Source organism: Dendronephthya gigantea, unplaced genomic scaffold (assembly GCF_004324835.1).
Source record: "Dendronephthya gigantea isolate DGI-Jeju-01 unplaced genomic scaffold, DenGig_1.0 000038F, whole genome shotgun sequence".
NCBI classification, from domain to species: domain Eukaryota; kingdom Metazoa; phylum Cnidaria; class Anthozoa; order Malacalcyonacea; family Nephtheidae; genus Dendronephthya; species Dendronephthya gigantea.
The window spans coordinates 1,716,309-1,741,720 of record NW_021163048.1 but is presented as its reverse complement, the minus strand read 5'-3'; the positions used below and the strand labels follow the sequence as shown (position 1 = coordinate 1,741,720).

At 35.1% G+C, this 25,412-nt stretch overlaps 1 protein-coding gene across 4 annotated transcripts in view; it reads left to right on the top strand.

The window, feature by feature from the left end:
- LOC114526453 (mucin-2-like) overlaps positions 1-22,890 on the top strand; it is a 57,272-nt gene extending 34,382 nt beyond the window's left edge. For all 4 annotated transcript variants that reach the window (XM_028548056.1, XM_028548058.1, XM_028548057.1 and 1 more), the window contains 9 exons: positions 43-138; positions 225-270; positions 19,359-19,414; positions 20,417-20,515; positions 20,815-20,860; positions 20,988-21,082; positions 21,211-21,309; positions 21,417-21,462; positions 22,237-22,890. In XM_028548056.1, coding sequence (XP_028403857.1) covers positions 43-138; positions 225-270; positions 19,359-19,414; positions 20,417-20,515; positions 20,815-20,860; positions 20,988-21,082; positions 21,211-21,309; positions 21,417-21,462; positions 22,237-22,664 — 1,011 coding nt within the window. In that variant the 3' untranslated portion in view covers positions 22,665-22,890. The remainder of the gene's footprint in view (positions 1-42; positions 139-224; positions 271-19,358; positions 19,415-20,416; positions 20,516-20,814; positions 20,861-20,987; positions 21,083-21,210; positions 21,310-21,416; positions 21,463-22,236) is intronic.
- Positions 22,891-25,412: the final 2,522 nt, after the last annotated feature.

The following is a 25,412-nucleotide window of genomic DNA, read 5'->3' as shown; positions in this document are numbered from 1 at the left end:
TTTTGTACGATCTTTTGCTTATATCCTCGTTTTTTTCACCAGTTGGGCGAGAAATGGAATAAATCACGTTGCGAGTCCTGTAAATGTGAAGCTGGTTATGTTCTTTGCGATACCACAACTTGTCCAAGCTGTTCTCCGGTAAGAAGCAGAATACAAAGAGTTAAAGACGTTTCTTTATATAACCACTAGTGCAACATTTTCGTATATTAATTTATTAACTTTAGGGTTACACTAACGTATCACGACCCGGACAGTGCTGTGATAAATGTGGTAAGTAAAATGAAGTAGATATATAAGATATATATAGCTGTACTATATGGTTTTATATATATTGAATATTTATGAAATATTTTGGTATAGAAAGTTGGAGAATGGCTTTACTCTGTAACGGAACAAAGCCATGCATTCTCCAACTTTCTACCAAAATAAATCCATCAACATAAAGCATAATAATGAATACTAGCAATGCTCGCGCTGTACATTGATATACAAGTTTATAAACTGTGGGGATAATGTAAATCTCCCGTCGAAATAATTAGTTTTGAACTGTTGCGTTTGACTTGGGAGAATGTGCTTTCTTTTCCCCTTTATCTATGAAACACTATAGCGTAATTTTGATGCATCGTTTATTGCTGGGAAAAACACTTGTTACACATCCTCAGTTTCAATATCAAAAGCATTCCTGTTCCAGGTCAATGCTGTGACATTTTTTGTGAGTGTTTTTTGGAAAATAATTAGTAATTTGGTCATATGTTCCCTTAAGAATGTTTCAGCGTAAAAAAAAACAATCGATATTTTGCTGTGATTGGTATATACCATACTTACATGTTATTGTAAACATATCCATCTTTTCCATACAAAAATAACTTTGAAGGTAGCGGATTCGAATGCAAAAGACTAAAGCTTAGTCTCAATTTAGTCGTAATTGTCGTGAACATCGAAGGCTCACACATGCAGACAGGGCGCGATCTTGCAACGCGACGCGATTTTTCAAAATTTTTCATATTCCAAGTGCAAAAAATAGATTTTGCCGCATGAATTTTATTGCAGGAGAGATAAATATCGCCTTCATTCCTTAAATAGGTCAGTACATGCATATCAGTTACAAGATATGAGTTGAATTTATCTTAATTTCTAGTTCTACCTACCACTACTGCATCATCTACAACAATATCCACACCAACAACTGTGACATTAACAAACTGTTCGCTGAATGGAGTGTATCACGAGGTTGGGTACCGAAATTATAGCTAACATACGTATAAGCGATAGAGAGTATATTATGAATAACATATTCCTAAAAGATGACAAGTGATCTATCAGTATTATATAATTTCTTTCAATGAAATACCAAAAGAGAAAGAGAGATCAGTGGAATCTGATCACTTTTCCCAAAACCACACGATTCAGGTTTTAAAGTAATAGCACGTTTTTGAATTTTAGGTTGGCAAAATATGGAAAGAAAGCAACTGCAAGACATGTACATGTCAGAGTGATTATACAGTTAATTGTATAGTGGCGACATGCGGAAATTGTCCCAGCGTAAGTAGAAAATTGTAGTTTTTAAAAATAAAACAGAAAATAAGTGAGACGTGATAGTCGTGATAAAGTTGACATTTGCAATTAAGTGACTATAACATTCTTCCTCTTTAATTTAAGGGCTCAAATGCGATTTATTACCCTGGAGAATGTTGTCCGAAATGCGGTAATTATGAACGCACCGTAATAGTTTTTCTCACCAACTTCACTGTAACTGCAGCTTGTGAAATAGAACTGTTCACGAATATATTTTAAAATTGAGACTAGGCACTATTTGAATTCAAAAATTCGAATATTATGAAATAACATGCATGTGGGCATTTTTTAAAATATATTTTAGTGGCGTATGGTGAAAATTGGTGCTTTTATCATTGTGGGGCGTAATTAAAATGTTCTAAGAGGTTGTCATTTTTAACAAGTTAAGCCTGCGCAAACATCCGTTAATTTTTTAAATAGTTACGACTCCAACTCCATCTTCCACCACCATACCTTTGCCCACACAATCTACTGTGAAACCAACCGGTAATCGAACCACCATCACAACACCTACCACGCCCACCTACTGTAGAATGGATGGAGAAAATTATAAGGTAAGAATATGTTTTTAATTTCCGCCTTAAATTACATTTGATTACAAATGTCTCCCCTTACATATGTTGGCTGGTGATGAAAACTCGTTATTCAACCGCATGCAAATTCATGATAATGTTCTAGAAATAATTCCGTAGGGGAATTGCTTCTAACCTATCTGTTTTTCTTCTAAAATAAAATATCGTTAAACAATGGATTTCCCCCTTTATTATAGCTACATTTATTAGCTTTTTGTACGATGTTTTGCTTATATCCTTTTTTTTTTCACCAGTTGGGCGACAGATGGAATAAATCACGTTGCGAGTCCTGTAAATGTGAAGCTGGTTATGTAGTTGTTTGCGATACAACGACTTGTCCAACCTGTTCTCCGGTAAGAAGCAGAATACAAACAGTTAAAGACGTTTCTTCACATAATCACTAGTGCAACATTTTCGTATTTTAATTTATTAACTTTAGGGTTACACTAACGTATCACAACCCGGACAGTGCTGTGATAAATGTGGTAAGTAAAATGGAATAGATATTTAAGTTATATATAGCTGTACTATATGGCTTTATTTATATTGAATATTTATGAATTTGTTTGGTATAGAAAGTTGGAGAATGGCTTTATTCTGTAACAAAGCAAAGCCATGCATTCTCCAACTTTCTACCAAAATAAATCCATCAACATCAACCATAATAATGAATACTAGCAATGCTCGTGCTGTACATTGATTTACGTAAGTTTATGAACTGTGGGGATAATGTAAATCTCCCGTCGAAATAATACTGTTGAACTGTTCCGTTTGATTTGGGAAAATGTGCGTTCTTTTCCCCTTTTTCTATCAAACACTATAGCGTAATTTTAATGCATCGTTTATTACTGGCAAAAACACTTGTTACACATCCTCAGTTTCAATACCAAAAGGAAACCCCTTTTCCAGGTCAATGCTGTGACATTTTTGGTGAGTGGTCCCTGGAAAATAATTAGTAATTTGGTCATATGTTCCCTTAAGAATGTTTCAGCGTAAAAAAAAACAATCGATATTTTTCTATAATTTGTATATACCATACTGGCAAGTTATTCTAAACATATCCATCTCTTCCATACAAAAATAACTTTGAAGGTAGCGGATTCGAATGCCAAAAGACTAAGGCTTAATTTCCATTTAGTCGTAATTGTCGTGAACATCAAAAGCCCACACATGCAGACAGGGCGCGATCTTGCAACGCGACGCGATTTTTCAAAATTTTTCATATTCCAAGTGCAAATAGATTTTGCCGCATGAATTTTATTGCAGGAGAGATAAATATCGCCTTCATTCCTTAAATAGGTCAGTACATGCATATCAGTTACAAGATATGAGTTGAATTTATCTTAATTTCTAGTTCTACCTACCACTACTGCATCATCTACAACAATATCCACACAACAACTGTGACATTAACAAACTGTTCGCTGAATGGAGTGTATCACGAGGTTGGGTACCGAAATTATAGCTAACATACGTATAAGCGATAGAGAGTATATTATGAATAACATATTCCTAAAAGATGACAAGTGATCTATCAGTATTATATAATTTCTTTCAATGAAATACCAAAAGAGAAAGAGAGATCAGTAGAATCTGATCACTTTTCCCAAAACCACACGATTCAGGTTTTAAAGTAATAGCACGTTTTTGAATTTTAGGTTGGCAAAATATGGAAAGAAAGCAACTGCAAGACATGTACATGTCAGAGTAATTTTACAATTAATTGTATAGTGGCGACATGCGGAAATTGTCCCAGCGTAAGTAGAAAATTGTAGTTTTTAAAAATAAAACAGAAAATAAGTGAGACGTGATAGTCGTGATAAAGTTGACATTTGCAATTAAGTGCTTCCTCTTTAATTTAAGGGCTCAAATGCGATGTATTACCCTGGAGAATGTTGTCCGAAATGCGGTAATTATGAACGCACCGTAATAGTTTTTCTCACCAACTTCACTGTAACTGCAGCTTGTGAAATAGAACTGTTCACGATATATTTTAAAATTGAGAGTAGGCGCTATTTGAATTCAAAAATTCGAATATTATGAAATAACATGCATGTGGGCATTTTTTAAAATATATTTTAGTGGCGTATGGTGAAAATTGGTGCTTTTATCATTGTGGGGCGTAATTAAAATGTTCTAAGAGGTAGTCATTTTTGACAAATTAAGCCTGCGCAAACATCCGTTAATTTTTTTTAAATAGTTACGACTCCAACTCCATCTTCCACCACCATACCTTTGCCCACACAATCTACTGTGAAACCAACCGGTAATCGAACCACCATCACAACACCTACCACGCCCACCTACTGTAGAATGGATGGAGAAAATTATAAGGTAAGAATATGTTTTTAATTTCCGCCTTAAATTACATTTGATTACAAATGTCTCCCCTTACATATGTTGGCTGGTGATGAAAACTCGTTATTCAACCGCATGCAAATTCATGATAATGTTCTAGAAATAATTCCTAGGGGAATTGCTTCTAACCTATCTGTTTTTCTTCTAAAATAAAAATATCGTTAAGCAATGGATTTCCCCCTTTATTATAGCTACATTTATTAGCTTTTTGTACGATGTTTTGCTTATATCCTCGTTTTTCACCAGTTGGGCGACAGATGGAATAAATCACGTTGCGAGTCCTGTAAATGTGAAGCTGGTTATGTAGGTTGTTTGCGATACACGACTTGTCCAAACCTGTTCTCCGGTAAGAAGCAGAATACAAACAGTTAAAGACGTTTCTTCACATAATCACTATGCAACATTTTCGTATTTTATATTTACTTTAGGTTACACTAACGTATCACAACCCGGACAGTGCTGTGATAAAGTGGGTAAGTAAAATGGAATAGATATTTAAGTTATATATAGCTGTACTATATGGCTTTATTATATTGAATATTTAGAATTTGTTTGGTATAGAAAGTTGGAGAATGGCTTTATTCTGTAACAAAGCAAAGCCATGCATTCTCCAACTTTCTACCAAAATAAATCCATCAACATCAAAATAATAATGAATAACTAGCAATGCTTCGTGCTGTACATTGATTTACGTAAGTTTATGAACTGTGGGGATAATGTAAATCTCCCGTCGAAATAATACTGTTCAACTGTTCCGTTTGATTTGGGAAAATGTGCGTTCTTTTCCCCTTTTTCTATCAAACACTATAGCGTAATTTTAATGCATCGTTTATTACTGGCAAAAACACTTGTTCACACCCAGTTTCAATATCAAAAGGAAACCCCTTTTCCAGGTCAATGCTGTGACATTTTTGGTGAGTGGTCCCTGGAAAATAATTAGTAATTTGGTCATATGTTCCCTTAAGAATGTTTCAGCGTAAAAAAAAACAATCGATATTTTTCTATAATTTGTATATACCATACTGGCAAGTTCTTTTAAACATATCCATCTTTTCCATACAAAAATAACTTTGAAGGTAGCGGATTCGAATGCTAAAAGACTAAGGCTTAATTTCCATTTAGTCGTAATTGTCGTGAACATCAAAAGCCCACACATGCAGACAGGGCGCGATCTTGCAACGCGACGCGATTTTTCAAAATTTTTCATATTCCAAGTGCATGAATAGATTTTGCCGCATGAATTTTATTGCAGGAGAGATAAATATCGCCTTCATTCCTTAAATAGGTCAGTACATGCATATCAGTTACAAGATATGAGTTGAATTTATCTTAATTTCTAGTTCTACCTACCACTACTGCATCATCTACAACAATATCCACACCAACAACTGTGACATTAACAAACTGTTCGCTGAATGGAGTGTATCACGAGGTTGGGTACCGAAATTATAGCTAACATACGTATAAGCGATAGAGAGTATATTATGAATAACATATTCCTAAAAGATGACAAGTGATCTATCAGTATTATATAATTTCTTTCAATGAAATACCAAAAGAGAAAGAGAGATCAGTGGAATCTGATCACTTTTCCCAAAACCACACGATTCAGGTTTTAAAGTAATAGCACGTTTTTGAATTTTAGGTTGGCAAAATATGGAAAGAAAGCAACTGCAAGACATGTACATGTCAGAGTATTTACAGTTAATTGTATAGTGGCGACATGCGGAAATTGTCCCAGCGTAAGTAGAAAATTGTAGTTTTTAAAAATAAAACAGAAAATAAGTGAGACGTGATAGTCGTGATAAAGTTGACATTTGCAATTAAGTGACTATAACATTCTTCCTCTTTAATTTAAGGGCTCAAATGCGATGTATTACCCTGGAGAATGTTGTCCGAAATGCGGTAATTATGAACGCACCGTAATAGTTTTTCTCACCAACTTCACTGTAACTGCAGCGTGTGAAATAGAACTGTTCACGAATATATTTTAAAATTGAGAGTAGGCGCTATTTGAATTCAAAAATTCGAATATTATGAAATAACATGCATGTGGGCATTTTTTAAAATATATTTTAGTGGCGTATGGTGAAAATTGGTGCTTTTATCATTGTGGGGCGTAATTAAAATGTTCTAAGAGGTAGTCATTTTTACAAATTAAGCCTGCGCAAACATCCGTTAATTTTTTTTAAATAGTTACGACTCCAACTCCATCTTCCACCACCATACCTTTGCCCACACAATCTACTGTGAAACCAACCGATAATCGAACCACCATCACAACACCTACCACGCCCACCTACTGTAGAATGGATGGAGAAAATTATAAGGTAAGAATATGTTTTTAATTTCCGCCTTAAATTACATTTGATTACAAATGTCTCCCCTTACATATGTTGGCTGGTGATGAAAACTCGTTATTCAACCGCATGCAAATTCATGATAATGTTCTAGAAATAATTCCGTAGGGGAATTGCTTCTAACCTATCTGTTTTTCTTCTAAAATAAAATATCGTTAAACAATGGATTTCCCCCTTTATTATAGCTACATTTATTAGCTTTTTGTACGATGTTTTGCTTATATCCTCGTTTTTTCACCAGTTGGGCGACAGATGGAATAAATCACGTTGCGAGTCCTGTAAATGTGAAGCTGGTTATGTAGTTGTTTGCGATACAACGACTTGTCCAACCTGTTCTCCGGTAAGAAGCAGAATACAAACAGTTAAAGACGTTTCTTCACATAATCACTAGTGCAACATTTTCGTATTTTAATTTATTAACTTTAGGGTTACACTAACGTATCACAACCCGGACAGTGCTGTGATAAATGTGGTAAGTAAAATGGAATAGATATTTAAGTTATATATAGCTGTACTATATGGCTTTATTTATATTGAATATTTATGAATTTGTTTGGTATAGAAAGTTGGAGAATGGCTTTATTCTGTAACAAAGCAAAGCCATGCATTCTCCAACTTTCTACCAAAATAAATCCATCAACATCAACCATAATAATGAATACTAGCAATGCTCGTGCTGTACATTGATTTACGTAAGTTTATGAACTGTGGGGATAATGTAAATCTCCCGTCGAAATAATACTGTTGAACTGTTCCGTTTGATTTGGGAAAATGTGCGTTCTTTTCCCCTTTATCTATCAAACACTATAGCGTAATTTTAATGCATCGTTTATTACTGGCAAAAACACTTGTTGCACATCCTCAGTTTCAATATCAAAAGGAAACCCCTTTTCCAGGTCACTGCTGTGACATTTGTGGTGAGTGGTCCCTGGAAAATAATTAGTAATTTGGTCACATGTTCCCTTAAGAATGTTTCAACGTAAAAACAAACAATCGATATTTTGCTGTGATTGGTATATACCATACTTACATGTTATTGTAAACATATCCATCTTTTCCATACAAAAATAACTTTGAAGGTAGCGGATTCGAATGCCAAAAGACTAAGGCTTAATTTCCATTTAGTCGTAATTGTCGTGAACATCAAAAGCCACACATGCAGACAGGACGCGATTTAGCAACGCCGCGCGATTTTTCAAAGTTTCTCATATTCCAAGTGCAAATAGATTTTGCCGCATGAATTTTATTGCAGGAGAGATAAATATCGCCTTCATTCCTTAAATAGGTCAGTACATATCAGTTACAAGATACGAGTAAGATTTATCTTAATTTCTAGTTCTATCTACCACTCCTGCTACAACAATATCCACGACAACAACTGTGCCAATAACAAACTGTTCGCTGAATGGAGTGTATCACGAGGTTGGGTACCAAAATTATAATATACGTATCAGCGATAGAGAGTATATTATGAATAACATATCCCTAAAAGATGGCGACTGATCCATTAGTATTATATAATTTCTTTCAATGAAATACCAAAAGAGAAAGAGAGATCAGTAGAATCTGATCACTTTTCCCAAAACCACACGATTCAGGTTTTAAAGTAATAGCCCGCTTTTAAATTTTAGGTTGGTGAAATATGGAAAGAAAGCGATTGCAAGACATGTAATTGTCAGAGAAATTATACAGTTAATTGTATAGTGGAAACATGTGGAAATTGTCCAAGCGTAAGTTGAAAATTGTAGTTTTTCAAATAAAACAGAAAATAAGTGAGACGTGATAGTCGTGATAAAGTTGACAGTTGCAATCAAGTGACTATAACATTCTTCCTCTTTAATTTAAGGGCTCAAATGCGATGTATTACCCTGGAGAATGTTGTCCGAAATGCGGTAATTATGAACGCACCGTAATAGTTTTTCTCACCAACTTCACTGTAACTGCAGCTTGTGAAATAGAACTGTTCACGAATACATTTTAAAATTGAGAGTAGGCGCTATTTGAATTCAAAAATTCGAATATTATGAAATAACATGCATGTGGGCATTTTTTAAAATATATTTTAGTGGCGTATGGTGAAAATTGGTTCTTTTATCATTGTGGGGCGTAATTAAAATGTTCTAAGAGGTAGTCATTTTTGACAAATTAAGCGCGCGCAAACATCCGTTAATTTTTTTTTAAATAGTTACGACTCCAACACCATCTTCCACCACCATACCTTTGCCCACACAATCTACTGTGAAACCAACCGGTAATCGAACCACCATCACAACACCTACCACGCCCACCTACTGTAGAATGGATGGAGAAAATTATAAGGTAAGAATATGTTTTTAATTTCCGCCTTAAATTACATTTGATTACAAATGTCTCCCCTTACATATGTTGGCTGGTGATGAAAACTCGTTATTCAACCGCATGCAAATTCATGATAATGTTCTAGAAATAATTCCGTAGGGGAATTGCTTCTAACCTATCTGTTTTTCTTCTAAAATAAAATATCGTTAAACAATGGATTTCCCCCTTTATTATAGCTACATTTATTAGCTTTTTGTACGATGTTTTGCTTATATCCTCGTTTTTTCACCAGTTGGGCGACAGATGGAATAAATCACGTTGCGAGTCCTGTAAATGTGAAGCTGGTTATGTAGTTGTTTGCGATACAACGACTTGTCCAACCTGTTCTCCGGTAAGAAGCAGAATACAAACAGTTAAAGACGTTTCTTCACATAATCACTAGTGCAACATTTTCGTATTTTAATTTATTAACTTTAGGGTTACACTAACGTATCACAACCCGGACAGTGCTGTGATAAATGTGGTAAGTAAAATGGAATAGATATTTAAGTTATATATAGCTGTACTATATGGCTTTATTTATATTGAATATTTATGAATTTGTTTGGTATAGAAAGTTGGAGAATGGCTTTATTCTGTAACAAAGCAAAGCCATGCATTCTCCAACTTTCTACCAAAATAAATCCATCAACATCAACCATAATAATGAATACTAGCAATGCTCGTGCTGTACATTGATTTACGTAAGTTTATGAACTGTGGGGATAATGTAAATCTCCCGTCGAAATAATACTGTTGAACTGTTCCGTTTGATTTGGGAAAATGTGCGTTCTTTTCCCCTTTATCTATCAAACACTATAGCGTAATTTTAATGCATCGTTTATTACTGGCAAAAACACTTGTTGCACATCCTCAGTTTCAATATCAAAAGGAAACCCCTTTTCCAAGTCAATGCTGTGACATTTTTGGTGAGTGGTCCCTGGAAAATAATTAGTAATTTGGTCATATGTTCCCTTAAGAATGTTTCAGCGTAAAAAAAAACAATCGATATTTTTCTATAATTTGTATATACCATACTGGCAAGTTATTCTAAACATATCCATCTTTTCCATACAAAAATAACTTTGAAGGTAGCGGATTCGAATGCTAAAAGACTAAGGCTTAATTTCCATTTAGTCGTAATTGTCGTGAACATCAAAAGCCCACACATGCAGACAGGGCGCGATCTTGCAACGCGACGCGATTTTTCAAAATTTTTCATATTCCAAGTGCAAATAGATTTTGCCGCATGAATTTTATTGCAGGAGAGATAAATATCGCCTTCATTCCTTAAATAGGTCAGTACATGCATATCAGTTACAAGATATGAGTTGAATTTATCTTAATTTCTAGTTCTACCTACCACTACTGCATCATCTACAACAATATCCACACCAACAACTGTGACATTAACAAACTGTTCGCTGAATGGAGTGTATCACGAGGTTGGGTACCGAAATTATAGCTAACATACGTATAAGCGATAGAGAGTATATTATGAATAACATATTCCTAAAAGATGACAAGTGATCTATCAGTATTATATAATTTCTTTCAATGAAATACCAAAAGAGAAAGAGAGATCAGTAGAATCTGATCACTTTTCCCAAAACCACACGATTCAGGTTTTAAAGTAATAGCACGTTTTTGAATTTTAGGTTGGCAAAATATGGAAAGAAAGCAACTGCAAGACATGTACATGTCAGAGTAATTTTACAATTAATTGTATAGTGGCGACATGCGGAAATTGTCCCAGCGTAAGTAGAAAATTGTAGTTTTTAAAAATAAAACAGAAAATAAGTGAGACGTGATAGTCGTGATAAAGTTGACATTTGCAATTAAGTGACTATAACATTCTTCCTCTTTAATTTAAGGGCTCAAATGCGATGTATTACCCTGGAGAATGTTGTCCGAAATGCGGTAATTATGAACGCACCGTAATAGTTTTTCTCACCAACTTCACTGTAACTGCAGCTTGTGAAATAGAACTGTTCACGAATACATTTTAAATTGAGAGTAGGCGCTATTTGAATTCAAAATTCGAATATTATTGAATAACATGCATGTGGGCATTTTTTAAAATATTTTAGTGGCGTATGGTGAAAATTGGTGCTTTTATCATTGTGGGGCGTAATTAAATGTTCTAAGAGGTAGTCATTTTTGACAACAAATTAAGCCTGCGCAAACATCCGTTATATTTTTTTTAAATAGTTACGACTCCAACTCCATCTTCCACCACCATACCTTTGCCCACACAATCTACTGTGAAACCAACCGGTAATCGAACCACCATCACAACACCTACACACGCCCCACCTACTGTAGAATGGATGGAGAAAATTATAAGGTAAGAATATGTTTTTAATTTCCGCCTTAAATTACATTTGATTACAAATGTCTCCCTTACATATGTTGGCTGGTGATGAAAACTCGTTATTCAACCGCATGCAAATTCATGATAATGTTCTAGAAATAATTCCGTAGGGGAATTGCTTCTAACCTATCTGTTTTTCTTCTAAAATAAAATATCGTTAAACAATGGATTTCCCCCTTTATTATAGCTACATTTATTAGCTTTTTGTACGATGTTTTGCTTATATCCTCGTTTTTTCACCAGTTGGGCGACAGATGGAATAAATCACGTTGCGAGTCCTGTAAATGTGAAGCTGGTTATGTAGTTGTTTGCGATACAACGACTTGTCCAACCTGTTCTCCGGTAAGAAGCAGAATACAAACAGTTAAAGACGTTTCTTCACATAATCACTAGTGCAACATTTTCGTATTTTAATTTATTAACTTTAGGGTTACACTAACGTATCACAACCCGGACAGTGCTGTGATAAATGTGGTAAGTAAAATGGAATAGATATTTAAGTTATATATAGCTGTACTATATGGCTTTATTTATATTGAATATTTATGAATTTGTTTGGTATAGAAAGTTGGAGAATGGCTTTATTCTGTAACAAAGCAAAGCCATGCATTCTCCAACTTTCTACCAAAATAAATCCATCAACATCAACCATAATAATGAATACTAGCAATGCTCGTGCTGTACATTGATTTACGTAAGTTTATGAACTGTGGGGATAATGTAAATCTCCCGTCGAAATAATACTGTTGAACTGTTCCGTTTGATTTGGAAAATGTGCGTTCTTTTCCCCTTTCTATCAAACACTATAGCGTAATTTTAATGCATCGTTTATTACTGGCAAAAACACTTGTTGCACATCCTCAGTTTCAATATCAAAAGGAAACCCCTTTTCCAAGTCAATGCTGTGACATTTTTGGTGAGTGGTCCCTGGAAAATAATTAGTAATTGGTCATATGTTCCCTTAAGAATGTTTCAGCGTAAAAAAAAACAATCGATATTTTTCTATAATTTGTATATACCATACTGGCAAGTTCTTTTAAACATATCCATCTTTTCCATACAAAAATAACTTTGAAGGTAGCGGATTCGAATGCTAAAAGACTAAGGCTTAATTTCCATTTAGTCGTAATTGTCGTGAACATCAAAAGCCCACACATGCAGACAGGGCGCGATCTTGCAACGCGACGCGATTTTTCAAAATTTTTCATTTCCAAGTGCAAATAGAAATTTTGCCGCATGAATTTTATTGCAGGAGAGATAAATATCGCCTTCATTCCTTAAATAGGTCAGTACATGCATATCAGTTACAAGATATGAGTTGAATTTATCTTAATTTCTAGTTCTACCTACCACTACTGCATCATCTACAACAATATCCACACCAACAACTGTGACATTAACAAACTGTTCGCTGAATGGAGTGTATCACGAGGTTGGGTACCGAAATTATAGCTAACATACGTATAAGCGATAGAGAGTATATTATGAATAACATATTCCTAAAAGATGACAAGTGATCTATCAGTATTATATAATTTCTTTCAATGAAATACCAAAAGAGAAAGAGAGATCAGTAGAATCTGATCACTTTTCCCAAAACCACACGATTCAGGTTTTAAAGTAATAGCACGTTTTTGAATTTTAGGTTGGCAAAATATGGAAAGAAAGCAACTGCAAGACATGTACATGTCAGAGTATTTACAATTAATTGTATAGTGGCGACATGCGGAAATTGTCCCAGCGTAAGTAGAAAATTGTAGTTTTTAAAAATAAAACAGAAAATAAGTGAGACGTGATAGTCGTGATAAAGTTGACATTTGCAATTAAGTGACTATAACATTCTTCCTCTTTAATTTAAGGGCTCAAATGCGATGTATTACCCTGGAGAATGTTGTCCGAAATGCGGTAATTATGAACGCACCGTAATAGTTTTTCTCACCAACTTCACTGTAACTGCAGCTTGTGAAATAGAACTGTTCACGAATATATTTTAAAATTGAGACTAGGCGCTATTTGAATTCAAAAATTCGAATATTATGAAATAACATGCATGTGGGCATTTTTTAAAATATATTTTAGTGGCGTATGGTGAAAATTGGTGCTTTTATCATTGTGGGGCGTAATTAAAATGTTCTAAGAGGTAGTCATTTTTACAAATTAAGCCTGCGCAAACATCCGTTAATTTTTTTTAAATAGTTACGACTCCAACTCCATCTTCCACCACCATACCTTTGCCCACACAATCTACTGTGAAACCAACCGGTAATCGAACCACCATCACAACACCTACCACGCCCACCTACTGTAGAATGGATGGAGAAAATTATAAGGTAAGAATATGTTTTTAATTTCCGCCTTAAATTACATTTGATTACAAATGTCTCCCCTTACATATGTTGGCTGGTGATGAAAACTCGTTATTCAACCGCATGCAAATTCATGATAATGTTCTAGAAATAATTCCGTAGGGGAATTGCTTCTAACCTATCTGTTTTTCTTCTAAAATAAAATATCGTTAAACAATGGATTTCCCCCTTTATTATAGCTACATTTATTAGCTTTTTGTACGATGTTTTGCTTATATCCTCGTTTTTTCACCAGTTGGGCGACAGATGGAATAAATCACGTTGCGAGTCCTGTAAATGTGAAGCTGGTTATGTAGTTGTTTGCGATACAACGACTTGTCCAACCTGTTCTCCGGTAAGAAGCAGAATACAAACAGTTAAAGACGTTTCTTCACATAATCACTAGTGCAACATTTTCGTATTTTAATTTATTAACTTTAGGGTTACACTAACGTATCACAACCCGGACAGTGCTGTGATAAATGTGGTAAGTAAAATGGAATAGATATTTAAGTTATATATAGCTGTACTATATGGCTTTATTTATATTGAATATTTATGAATTTGTTTGGTATAGAAAGTTGGAGAATGGCTTTATTCTGTAACAAAGCAAAGCCATGCATTCTCCAACTTTCTACCAAAATAAATCCATCAACATCAACCATAATAATGAATACTAGCAATGCTCGTGCTGTACATTGATTTACGTAAGTTTATGAACTGTGGGGATAATGTAAATCTCCCGTCGAAATAATACTGTTGAACTGTTCCGTTTGATTTGGGAAAATGTGCGTTCTTTTCCCCTTTATCTATCAAACACTATAGCGTAATTTTAATGCATCGTTTATTACTGGCAAAAACACTTGTTGCACATCCTCAGTTTCAATATCAAAAGGAAACCCCTTTTCCAGTCAATGCTGTGACATTTTTGGTGAGTGGTCCCTGGAAAATAATTAGTAATTTGGTCATATGTTCCCTTAAGAATGTTTCAGCGTAAAAAAAAAAATCGATATTTTTCTATAATTTGTATATACCATACTGGCAAGTTATTCTAAACATATCCATCTTTTCCATACAAAAATAACTTTGAAGGTAGCGGATTCGAATGCCAAAAGACTAAGGCTTAATTTCCATTTAGTCGTAATTGTCGTGAACATCAAAAGCCCACACATGCAGACAGGGCGCGATCTTGCAACGCGACGCGATTTTTCAAAATTTTTCATATTCCAAGTGCAAATAGATTTTGCCGCATGAATTTTATTGCAGGAGAGATAAATATCGCCTTCATTCCTTAAATAGGTCAGTACATGCATATCAGTTACAAGATATGAGTTGAATTTATCTTAATTTCTAGTTCTACCTACCACTACTGCATCATCTACAACAATATCCACACCAACAACTGTGACATTAACAAACTGTTCGCTGAATGGAGTGTATCACGAGGTTGGGTACCGAAATTATAGCTAACATACGTATAAGCGATAGAGAGTATATTATGAATAACATATTCCTAAAAGATGACAAGTGATCTATCAGTATTATATAATTTCTTTCAATGAAATACCAAAAGAGAAAGAGAGATCAGTAGAATCTGATCACTTTTCCCAAAACCACACGATTCAGGTTTTAAAGTAATAGCACGTTTTTGAATTTTAGGTTGGCAAAATATGGAAAGAAAGCAACTGCAAGACATGTACATGTCAGAGTAATTTTACAATTAATTGTATAGTGGCGACATGCGGAAATTGTCCCAGCGTAAGTAGAAAATTGTAGTTTTTAAAAATAAAACAGAAAATAAGTGAGACGTGATAGTCGTGATAAAGTTGACATTTGCAATTAAGTGACTATAACATTCTTCCTCTTTAATTTAAGGGCTCAAATGCGATGTATTACCCTGGAGAATGTTGTCCGAAATGCGGTAATTATGAACGCACCGTAATAGTTTTTCTCACCAACTTCACTGTAACTGCAGCTTGTGAAATAGAACTGTTCACGAATATATTTTAAAATTGAGACTAGGCGCTATTTGAATTCAAAAATTCGAATATTATGAAATAACATGCATGTGGGCATTTTTTAAAATATATTTTAGTGGCGTATGGTGAAAATTGGTGCTTTTATCATTGTGGGGCGTAATTAAAATGTTCTAAGAGGTAGTCATTTTTAACAAATTAAGCCTGCGCAAACATCCGTTAATTTTTTTTAAATAGTTACGACTCCAACTCCATCTTCCACCACCATACCTTTGCCCACACAATCTACTGTGAAACCAACCGGTAATCGAACCACCATCACAACACCTACCACGCCCACCTACTGTAGAATGGATGGAGAAAATTATAAGGTAAGAATATGTTTTTAATTTCCGCCTTAAATTACATTTGATTACAAATGTCTCCCCTTACATATGTTGGCTGGTGATGAAAACTCGTTATTCAACCGCATGCAAATTCATGATAATGTTCTAGAAATAATTCCGTAGGGGAATTGCTTCTAACCTATCTGTTTTTCTTCTAAAATAAAATATCGTTAAACAATGGATTTCCCCCTTTATTATAGCTACATTTATTAGCTTTTTGTACGATGTTTTGCTTATATCCTCGTTTTTTCACCAGTTGGGCGACAGATGGAATAAATCACGTTGCGAGTCCTGTAAATGTGAAGCTGGTTATGTAGTTGTTTGCGATACAACGACTTGTCCAACCTGTTCTCCGGTAAGAAGCAGAATACAAACAGTTAAAGACGTTTCTTCACTAATCACTAGTGCAACATTTTCGTATTTTAATTTATTAACTTTAGGGTTACACTAACGTATCACAACCCGGACAGTGCTGTGATAAATGTGGTAAGTAAAATGGAATAGATATTTAAGTTATATATAGCTGTACTATATGGCTTTATTTATATTGAATATTTATGAATTTGTTTGGTATAGAAAGTTGGAGAATGGCTTTATTCTGTAACAAAGCAAAGCCATGCATTCTCCAACTTTCTACCAAAATAAATCCATCAACATCAACCATAATAATGAATACTAGCAATGCTCGTGCTGTACATTGATTTACGTAAGTTTATGAACTGTGGGGATAATGTAAATCTCCCGTCGAAATAATACTGTTGAACTGTTCCGTTTGATTTGGGAAAATGTGCGTTCTTTTCCCCTTTTTCTATCAAACACTATAGCGTAATTTTAATGCATCGTTTATTACTGGCAAAAACACTTGTTACACATCCTCAGTTTCAATACAAAAGGAAACCCCTTTTCCAGTCAATGCTGTGACATTTTTGGTGAGTGGTCCCTGGAAAATAATTAGTAATTTGGTCATATGTTCCCTTAAGAATGTTTCAGCGTAAAAAAAACAATCGATATTTTTCTATAATTTGTATATACCACACTGGCAAGTTATTCTAAACATATCCATCTCTTCCATACAAAAATAACTTTGAAGGTAGCGGATTCGAATGCCAAAAGACTAAGGCTTAATTTCCATTTAGTCGTAATTGTCGTGAACATCAAAAGCCCACACATGCAGACAGGGCGCGATCTTGCAACGCGACGCGATTTTTCAAAATTTTTCATATTCCAAGTGCAAATAGATTTTGCCGCATGAATTTTATTGCAGGAGAGATAAATATCGCCTTCATTCCTTAAATAGGTCAGTACATGCATATCAGTTACAAGATATGAGTTGAATTTATCTTAATTTCTAGTTCTACCTACCACTACTGCATCATCTACAACAATATCCACACCAACAACTGTGACATTAACAAACTGTTCGCTGAATGGAGTGTATCACGAGGTTGGGTACCGAAATTATAGCTAACATACGTATAAGCGATAGAGAGTATATTATGAATAACATATTCCTAAAAGATGACAAGTGATCTATCAGTATTATATAATTTCTTTCAATGAAATACCAAAAGAGAAAGAGAGATCAGTAGAATCTGATCACTTTTCCCAAAACCACACGATTCAGGTTTTAAAGTAATAGCACGTTTTTGAATTTTAGGTTGGCAAAATATGGAAAGAAAGCAACTGCAAGACATGTACATGTCAGAGTAATTTTACAATTAATTGTATAGTGGCGACATGTGGAAATTGTCCCAGCGTAAGTAGAAAATTGTAGTTTTTAAAAATAAAACAGAAAATAAGTGAGACGTGATAGTCGTGATAAAGTTGACATTTGCAATTAAGTGACTATAACATTCTTCCTCTTTAATTTAAGGGCTCAAATGCGATGTATTACCATGGAGAATGTTGTCCGAAATGCGGTAATTTTGAACGCACCGTAATAGTTTTTCTCACCAACTTCACTGTAACTGCAGCTTGTGAAATAGAACTGTTCACGAATATATTTTAAAATTGAGACTAGGCGCTATTTGAATTCAAAAATACGAATATTATGAAATAACATGCATGTGGACATTTTTTAAAATATATTTTAGTGGCGTATGGTGAAAATTGGTGCTTTTATCATTGTGGGGCGTAATTAAAATGTTCTAAGAGGTAGTCATTTTTAACAAATTAAGCCTGGGCAAACATCCGTTAATTTTTTTTAAATAGTTACGACTCCAACTCCATCTTCCACCACCATACCTTTGCCCACACAATCTACTGTGAAACCAACCGGTAATCGAACCACCATCACAACACCTACCACGCCCACCTACTGTAGAATGGATGGAGAAAATTATAAGGTAAGAATATGTTTTTAATTTCCGCCTTAAATTACATTTGATTACAAATGTCTCCCCTTACATATGCTGGCTGGTGATGAAAACTCGTTATTCAACAGCATGCAAATTCATGTTATAATGTTCTAGAAATAATTCCGTAGGGGAATTGCTTCTAACCTATCTGTTTTTCTATTAAAATAAAATATCGTTAACAATGGATTTCCCCCTTTATTATAGCTACATTTATTAGCTTTTTGTACGATGTTTTTCTTATATCTTCGTTTTTTCACCAGTTGGGCGACAGATGGAATAAATCACGTTGCGAGTCTTGTAAATGTGAAGCTGGTTATGTAGTGGTTTGCGATACAACGCCTTGTCCAACCTGTTCTCCGGTAAGAAGCAATTAAGAGTTGAAGACGTTTCTTTATATAATCACCAGTGCAGCATTTTCGTATATTGTAATTTATTAACTTTAGGGTTACACTAACGTATCACAACCCGGACAGTGCTGTGATAAATGTGGTAAGTAAAATGGATAGACATATAAGTTATATATAGATGTACTATATGGTTTTATATATATTGAATATTGATGATTAATGTTAACATCGTCAGGCATAGCGCTATGTTCGAGTTGTTCACTTTTGATGGCCTAAAAATTTGTCGTCCAGACCTATTCTTATTCTTCCTCATTTTTAATTATATCCGATGTCGATGAGAAAACCTAATTCCAATTTATTTATTTTTACAGTTCCACACACCACAACACCACCGAAGTATTGTACATTGAATGGTACACGTATTGAGGTACGGGAAGCTCAGAATTCGTGAGCATATTTTACAGTAAAATATTACATACATATAGAAGCAAATATTGTTGATATATGCTCATGCATGCAGACTTCCTTCATGTACTTGGAATATAAATCCAAATATTCCAAAAATGACCAGGAATTAAAATGCACAATTACACAAGCGAAAAGTTCAAACTTGCAGTGTGATCCTCTATGAATACTTGATGTTATACTCCCTGGAAACCAAATTAATCTTAAAATATCCTTTTACCAAAACTGAAAAGACGTTTTTACTCGTGCTCTAGGAGAGCACGAGTCTAGGTTTCGTCGTGTGTCGGTCGCGTTTTGGACCTCGATGACCCAGAATGCATTGCGCACTTGACCCAGTAATGTTGACGAAATGTAATTATCCGACAATACAAGCCATATTTTACAAACAATACGGCAAAATATATATGCACAGAAGACATTACTACGGTGCAACATTTACATGCATATTGATTGGTGCGATGTATATTTTTAAATTTTGATATGAAAGCAAGATATATGATCGATGTTTTCGCAGTGTTATAGACGTACAAATGCTTATAAATTATACTTATTTAAAATGTTTGAACGGTCGACTGACATTACGAAAAATACGAATAAATACTATTACAACTAGTTTTTTGAAAGCTTTCGTCGGAACTAAAACACTGCAGTTTGCAGGACTTCAATATAGAAGCATTGAAACAGTAATATGTCACGCCGTGTTGATTGTTAGGCTACCTTATAATCGGCATTTGTGAATTGTGATAATAATGTAAATGTATTATTTTATACTTGTGTGATACATTTTTGTCGTGTAAGTCCTCCCAGGCCCAGGGTAACCACAAAGCCTTAACTTACGCTATAGGTTCAAACAACACGCCATGATTGTGTCCCTCAAGACAGTCAAGTAATGCTATCAAATCCCTAGAACACAATCCCTAGAGCACGAGTGTACGCCTAAGCCGGCGTCTTGTTTTTACTATAGGTTGGGAAGACGTGGAATTTATCAAAATGTGAAAAGTGCTTTTGCCATACTGATCTTTCCGTCAGTTGCCAAGAAACGGATTGCTCTGGATGCCAAAAGGTTTGTAACGACTGTTCTATTATATATTGACTGAAAAATATTTATTGAAATCAATAATATTGCATTTTTATATTAAAATATGCACACTACTTCACAAGGGACTGGTTGTGTAAAAATGAAAACTGATTTCTATGACAAGTTTGTGAAAAATGAAACTTTTAACTATAGTTAGTGATCAAGGCAAAATTGGCGAATTAAAATGTTGGGCTTAAAAATTAGCCAGAATGCTCGTGTTATTGATTTTCTTTTCTTGGGTGTTTCATACCAACAACCTACTTACGTATATTCTATTTACACAGGGCTACACAGCCGTTGCTGTTGAAGGAAAATGTTGTAAGAAATGTGGTATGTTAGCAAGCTTTTTATTACTATATTATTTTAGATATACCAGAACAATCTATTAACCAGGTGACTGGGCATTGAATATGCTTTGCAGTTAAACCGAATACTTTTTCATCTGGTTTTCCCACAGAAAAAATTTCAACTACACCTTCGAGTACTCCTTCAACAACAAGCACTACAACACTACCACCGGAATACTGTATGGTTAATGGATCGCGATACGAGGTATGCCAAATTTGCTTAAAAAATTGCCGTTTCGCCGGTGTTGTCTCATCTTATCTATACCCCCAGGTTACTCTATTGCCCGAATAGTGTAAGAATATGGGGTAAATTTTAGATTTTTATTCTAACAGATTGGTGAAAAATGGAATAAAAGCGTTTGTGAAGTGTGTGAATGTCGCAGTAAAACGTTAGAAAAGTGTCGCATTCACACATGTTCTCCGTGTTCTTTGGTAAGCATATGAAGATCAATAAATGAAGTTTGCTCTATATCTCCCTGCCCGACATAGAATTACAAATAAATTTCAGCTGCCATCAATTTGCCATATTTCGTTTTTAGGGCTACCACCCGGTAAAGCAACCTGGAAAGTGTTGTCCTCTCTGTGGTAAGCTTCAAATTATATTAAGTCATTTCCCGCTGATCATTCTCTTCTTATTAGAAGGAAAGTTGAACATGGTTACAAAGTTCGATTCATAATTTTCCCTCTTGCATACGTTTAACCCAGTGTGCATGACGCCTAAAGGAGGAAGAATTCACTATTTTATTTTTTTCAATGGCGACCGATTGTGATACAAATTAAAAATGAAAAAACTGGTGGTCAAATGAAACAGTAACTGCATAAAAATGTATTAGCTACGTTTCACTACTGAACTACCTTTCGAAGCAAAAACTGCCGATTCTATTCAATCATTTAAACGGATAATAAAAACTTTGAGGTGAAGCTGACCTGTCCTCATTCTCACATCGTTCTTTGTCGATTGCCTATTTGTTGTATAATCTGTTTATCATCCCGGTACAGTATGTTATCTATGCATGTAATCCATTGGTTTTATATTTTTAATGTAAATACACATCTCATGAAAAACAGCAGTGTTGATGAGGCTAGCGTGTTTAAATAAAGTATTATGTATGTATGTATGTGACTATAATATAAGGAGAGGCGTGGTAGCGTCTTGTAATATCTATGCATCAAATATGATATAACTGGCTATAAGGTAGACAGGAGCACATTATTTGAATAGAAAAACATAATTGATATTTTAATCATTCTCGTTTTAAGTTTTTCTTCATTTTCTATTAGTTTAACAAAATATAGATATAACCAACTTTGCCATGAGGTGTCTGTAAATGATGTCATGCTCTGTAATATTCAATTTAGTTTCGACCACGCCCTCAGCTCCTGTAATATCGACAACAACTCCAGGCTCAACCACCGTGACTATCCCAACGCAATATTCCACCACCCCGACACCGAAACTTTGCGACGTGGTGGCGAAGAATGTGACTGTCACAAATAGCCATGGCTGTAGCGGTGTTTTTGAAAGAACTCAGTGCGTCGGTGGTTGTCAATCCAGTACAGACATCGACCTTTTCACATTCCCATTTATACACAGGGACTGTTCATGTTGTCAGCCTACAGCCATTGAGCGTGCGCAAGCCACGATCACGTGTGCTGGAAAGCATTACCAACAACAATACATAGTTATTCGAGCCTGCAAATGTACTGCTTGCGGTACTTATCCGTTGGAGAAAAAGGAGCAAGAATTCTCACAAATCATAAGAAATAGTACGTCCCCAACTGCCTAACTTTTAGAATTATACGGACACCAACTGGGCCATTACTATAATATTATATTTTTTATTCGTCAAGTTATACGTTTAAGAGTAACATATGGAGTGTGAATATTTTATAATTCTATCATATATATTGTAAGAATAGGTTGGTGTAAGATGTAAAATTTTGTAATGATCTTTATACGAGTGTTCAGTCTGTAATAGCAAATATAATTCATTTTTGTGCCATCTTTGCAATAAAGCTTGTCTTTATTTAACAAAGCAGAGGAATAATGTTAGGAAGTGACCAAAGTTGACTGAGAAATAGCTTGGGTTCTTGTGCCTGAGTGTGCATGTATTGAGAAAGAATACACTTAATTGTACTATACACAGAGACATTCCGGTATAATCGACCTTACCTAAATCGAAGATACCATATTCCGGTATAATCGACCTTACTTAAATCGAAGATACCATATTCTGGTATATTCGAACTTACCAAAAAACGAAGATATCATATTCCAATATATTCGATCTTAATTACCAAAATCGAAGATACCATATTCCGGTGTATTCAACCTGACCAAGATCGAAGATACCATATTCCGGTATATTCAACCTGACCAATATCGAGGGTACTATATTCCGGTATATTCGACCTTACCAAGATCGAAGATACCATATTCCGGTATATTCAACCTGACCAATATCGAGGGTACCATAGAAATCACAATTGCAAACAGGGCTATGGTTTTATCTAGCTACAGGGTGTCCACAAAATGTTCTTACACGTTTGGTTTGTCTATTGTGAGGTAAAATCTATACAGTTATATTTCAATTGAGCTTTGAGATGCCTGACTTGCTATGACATAAGAACCTTTTCTTATAAGAACCTTTTCTTAAACTGGATTTGCTGCCGCTAACATATGGTCGCGAGGTCAAGTACTTAGTGTATCTTTATAAGGCTTTATATATGGCTATATTGATATGGATGTAACTTTTGTCAAGAGGGTAGATTATGGACATGACGAATATTGACGATCACATGCAGATTAATTTAGTAACTCCATTTTGTAAAACGACTACTTATTCATCGTCGTTTTTTAATCGGACTGTTAACATGCACGTGGAATTGTATATGTACATTCGTGAGCCCTTGTAGTTTTGAAAATATTAGGTCATTTATGCTCTGAATTAACAAAGTTTAGATATTTTATCAGGAACGGACATGTTCCGGTGGTGCCTTACATGGGACTTTTGTCCCGTTCGCACCCGGTGCATCGATCTGCAGTGTATTTTATTGTTATTATTATTGTTATAGTACATATATATTGTACTATCTGACATCAGTTGAAGCCAAACATTTACGAATAACTTACACAGTCACTAAAACGAGGCTCTAGAGGCCGAGTTATTATATCTATAGCCGAGTGTCATCAGAGTGCAGCAGGGCCATTGTGCAAAGGAAATTAAAGGCCTATAGCTATTTACACAACAAGTTAATTTAACATAACTTAATATAACGTTGCCGAAAATAACTAGCTTTATTTTTATTGTGTCCCTTGTGAATTGATGCGATTTTCATTGATCACCGACAGTCGGCGATGTATTTTTGGTGCTGATGACGAAGAATATCCAAAAAAAATGCAAGTAACAAAGCCCTTCATTTGTCAGTCATCACTGACATTTCGCTGGTTGCGCATCGCCGACACGCATTTAGATTCCGTAGACGGCCGGTAGCATCTACCGTGCAAAAGTCCCTGGTCTATTGGAAAACGTTTTCTTCATTTATTGATTAAAGAGATCATATGGAACATCACTTATCTATACAGATCAGGGTTGTGCCATGAGACATTTGTCATTTACTTTGCTAAACGATACCCTGGCTCGGTTCTGGTATGTGTTATTCGAGGTTTCTGTGAAGTTATTCCAGGTTTCCGCGCAAGCAATTTTAGGCCTGTTTTCCGTATTTTTCACACATGCCAAAACCGTATCGTAGCGTATTTCTTCGTTTCAAAGTCATTAGCTCTGCCGGAGTGCTATATGAGCATGGGGATGATTTATTGACCAGTTACCTGGCACAGGTGATTAGAAAATACCAATTCTTAGAACGGCTTTGAGCCTAATTTTAAGAGATCTGATCCTGACGATGGCGACTGTCGCTGATCACTGACGAGTGAAACCAGTTGCTTTTTTGTATTATCGTACTATACACTAAATTATGCGCGTCATGCATGTCCAAAATCGTGTTGCGCATGCGTCCATATTCAACGTGCGAAATTTCTCGAAGTTAGCCCATGCCTCAATTTGGCAGAATGACTGTGAAAAAAATTCTTTCAATCTTTGTCATTCACCGCAAACAAGGGATCATAATAGATGCCAATTGATGTGATAGGCTTCGCACCAATTGCACGATATAAATCGACTTCCTAAACCCGATTTCCGCTACATCACAGCATTAGGTTAGAAAAAAACTTCATTCACTAGCCAACTCGGCAACTCCTACAGTAAAAGCTGATTTCCAAGAGGACTGAGTTATAAATTAGTTAAAATATACAATGAGTTAAACAATACAACTTCTGAATTTTGCGAGTCATTCAGTTCCATTGTGAACGATTGCTGATCGGAGTAAAATCCTTTGCGTTCTTGAAATCATTAATGTTCTTTAACGATTACCGACAGTGAGTCGACTGTTCGGTTGTCAGACCGGAAACTATACGCTTGACCCTAACCCTAGCTGCGGTCACATGTTCCGTGAGAAGATAAATGTAAAATATCTAT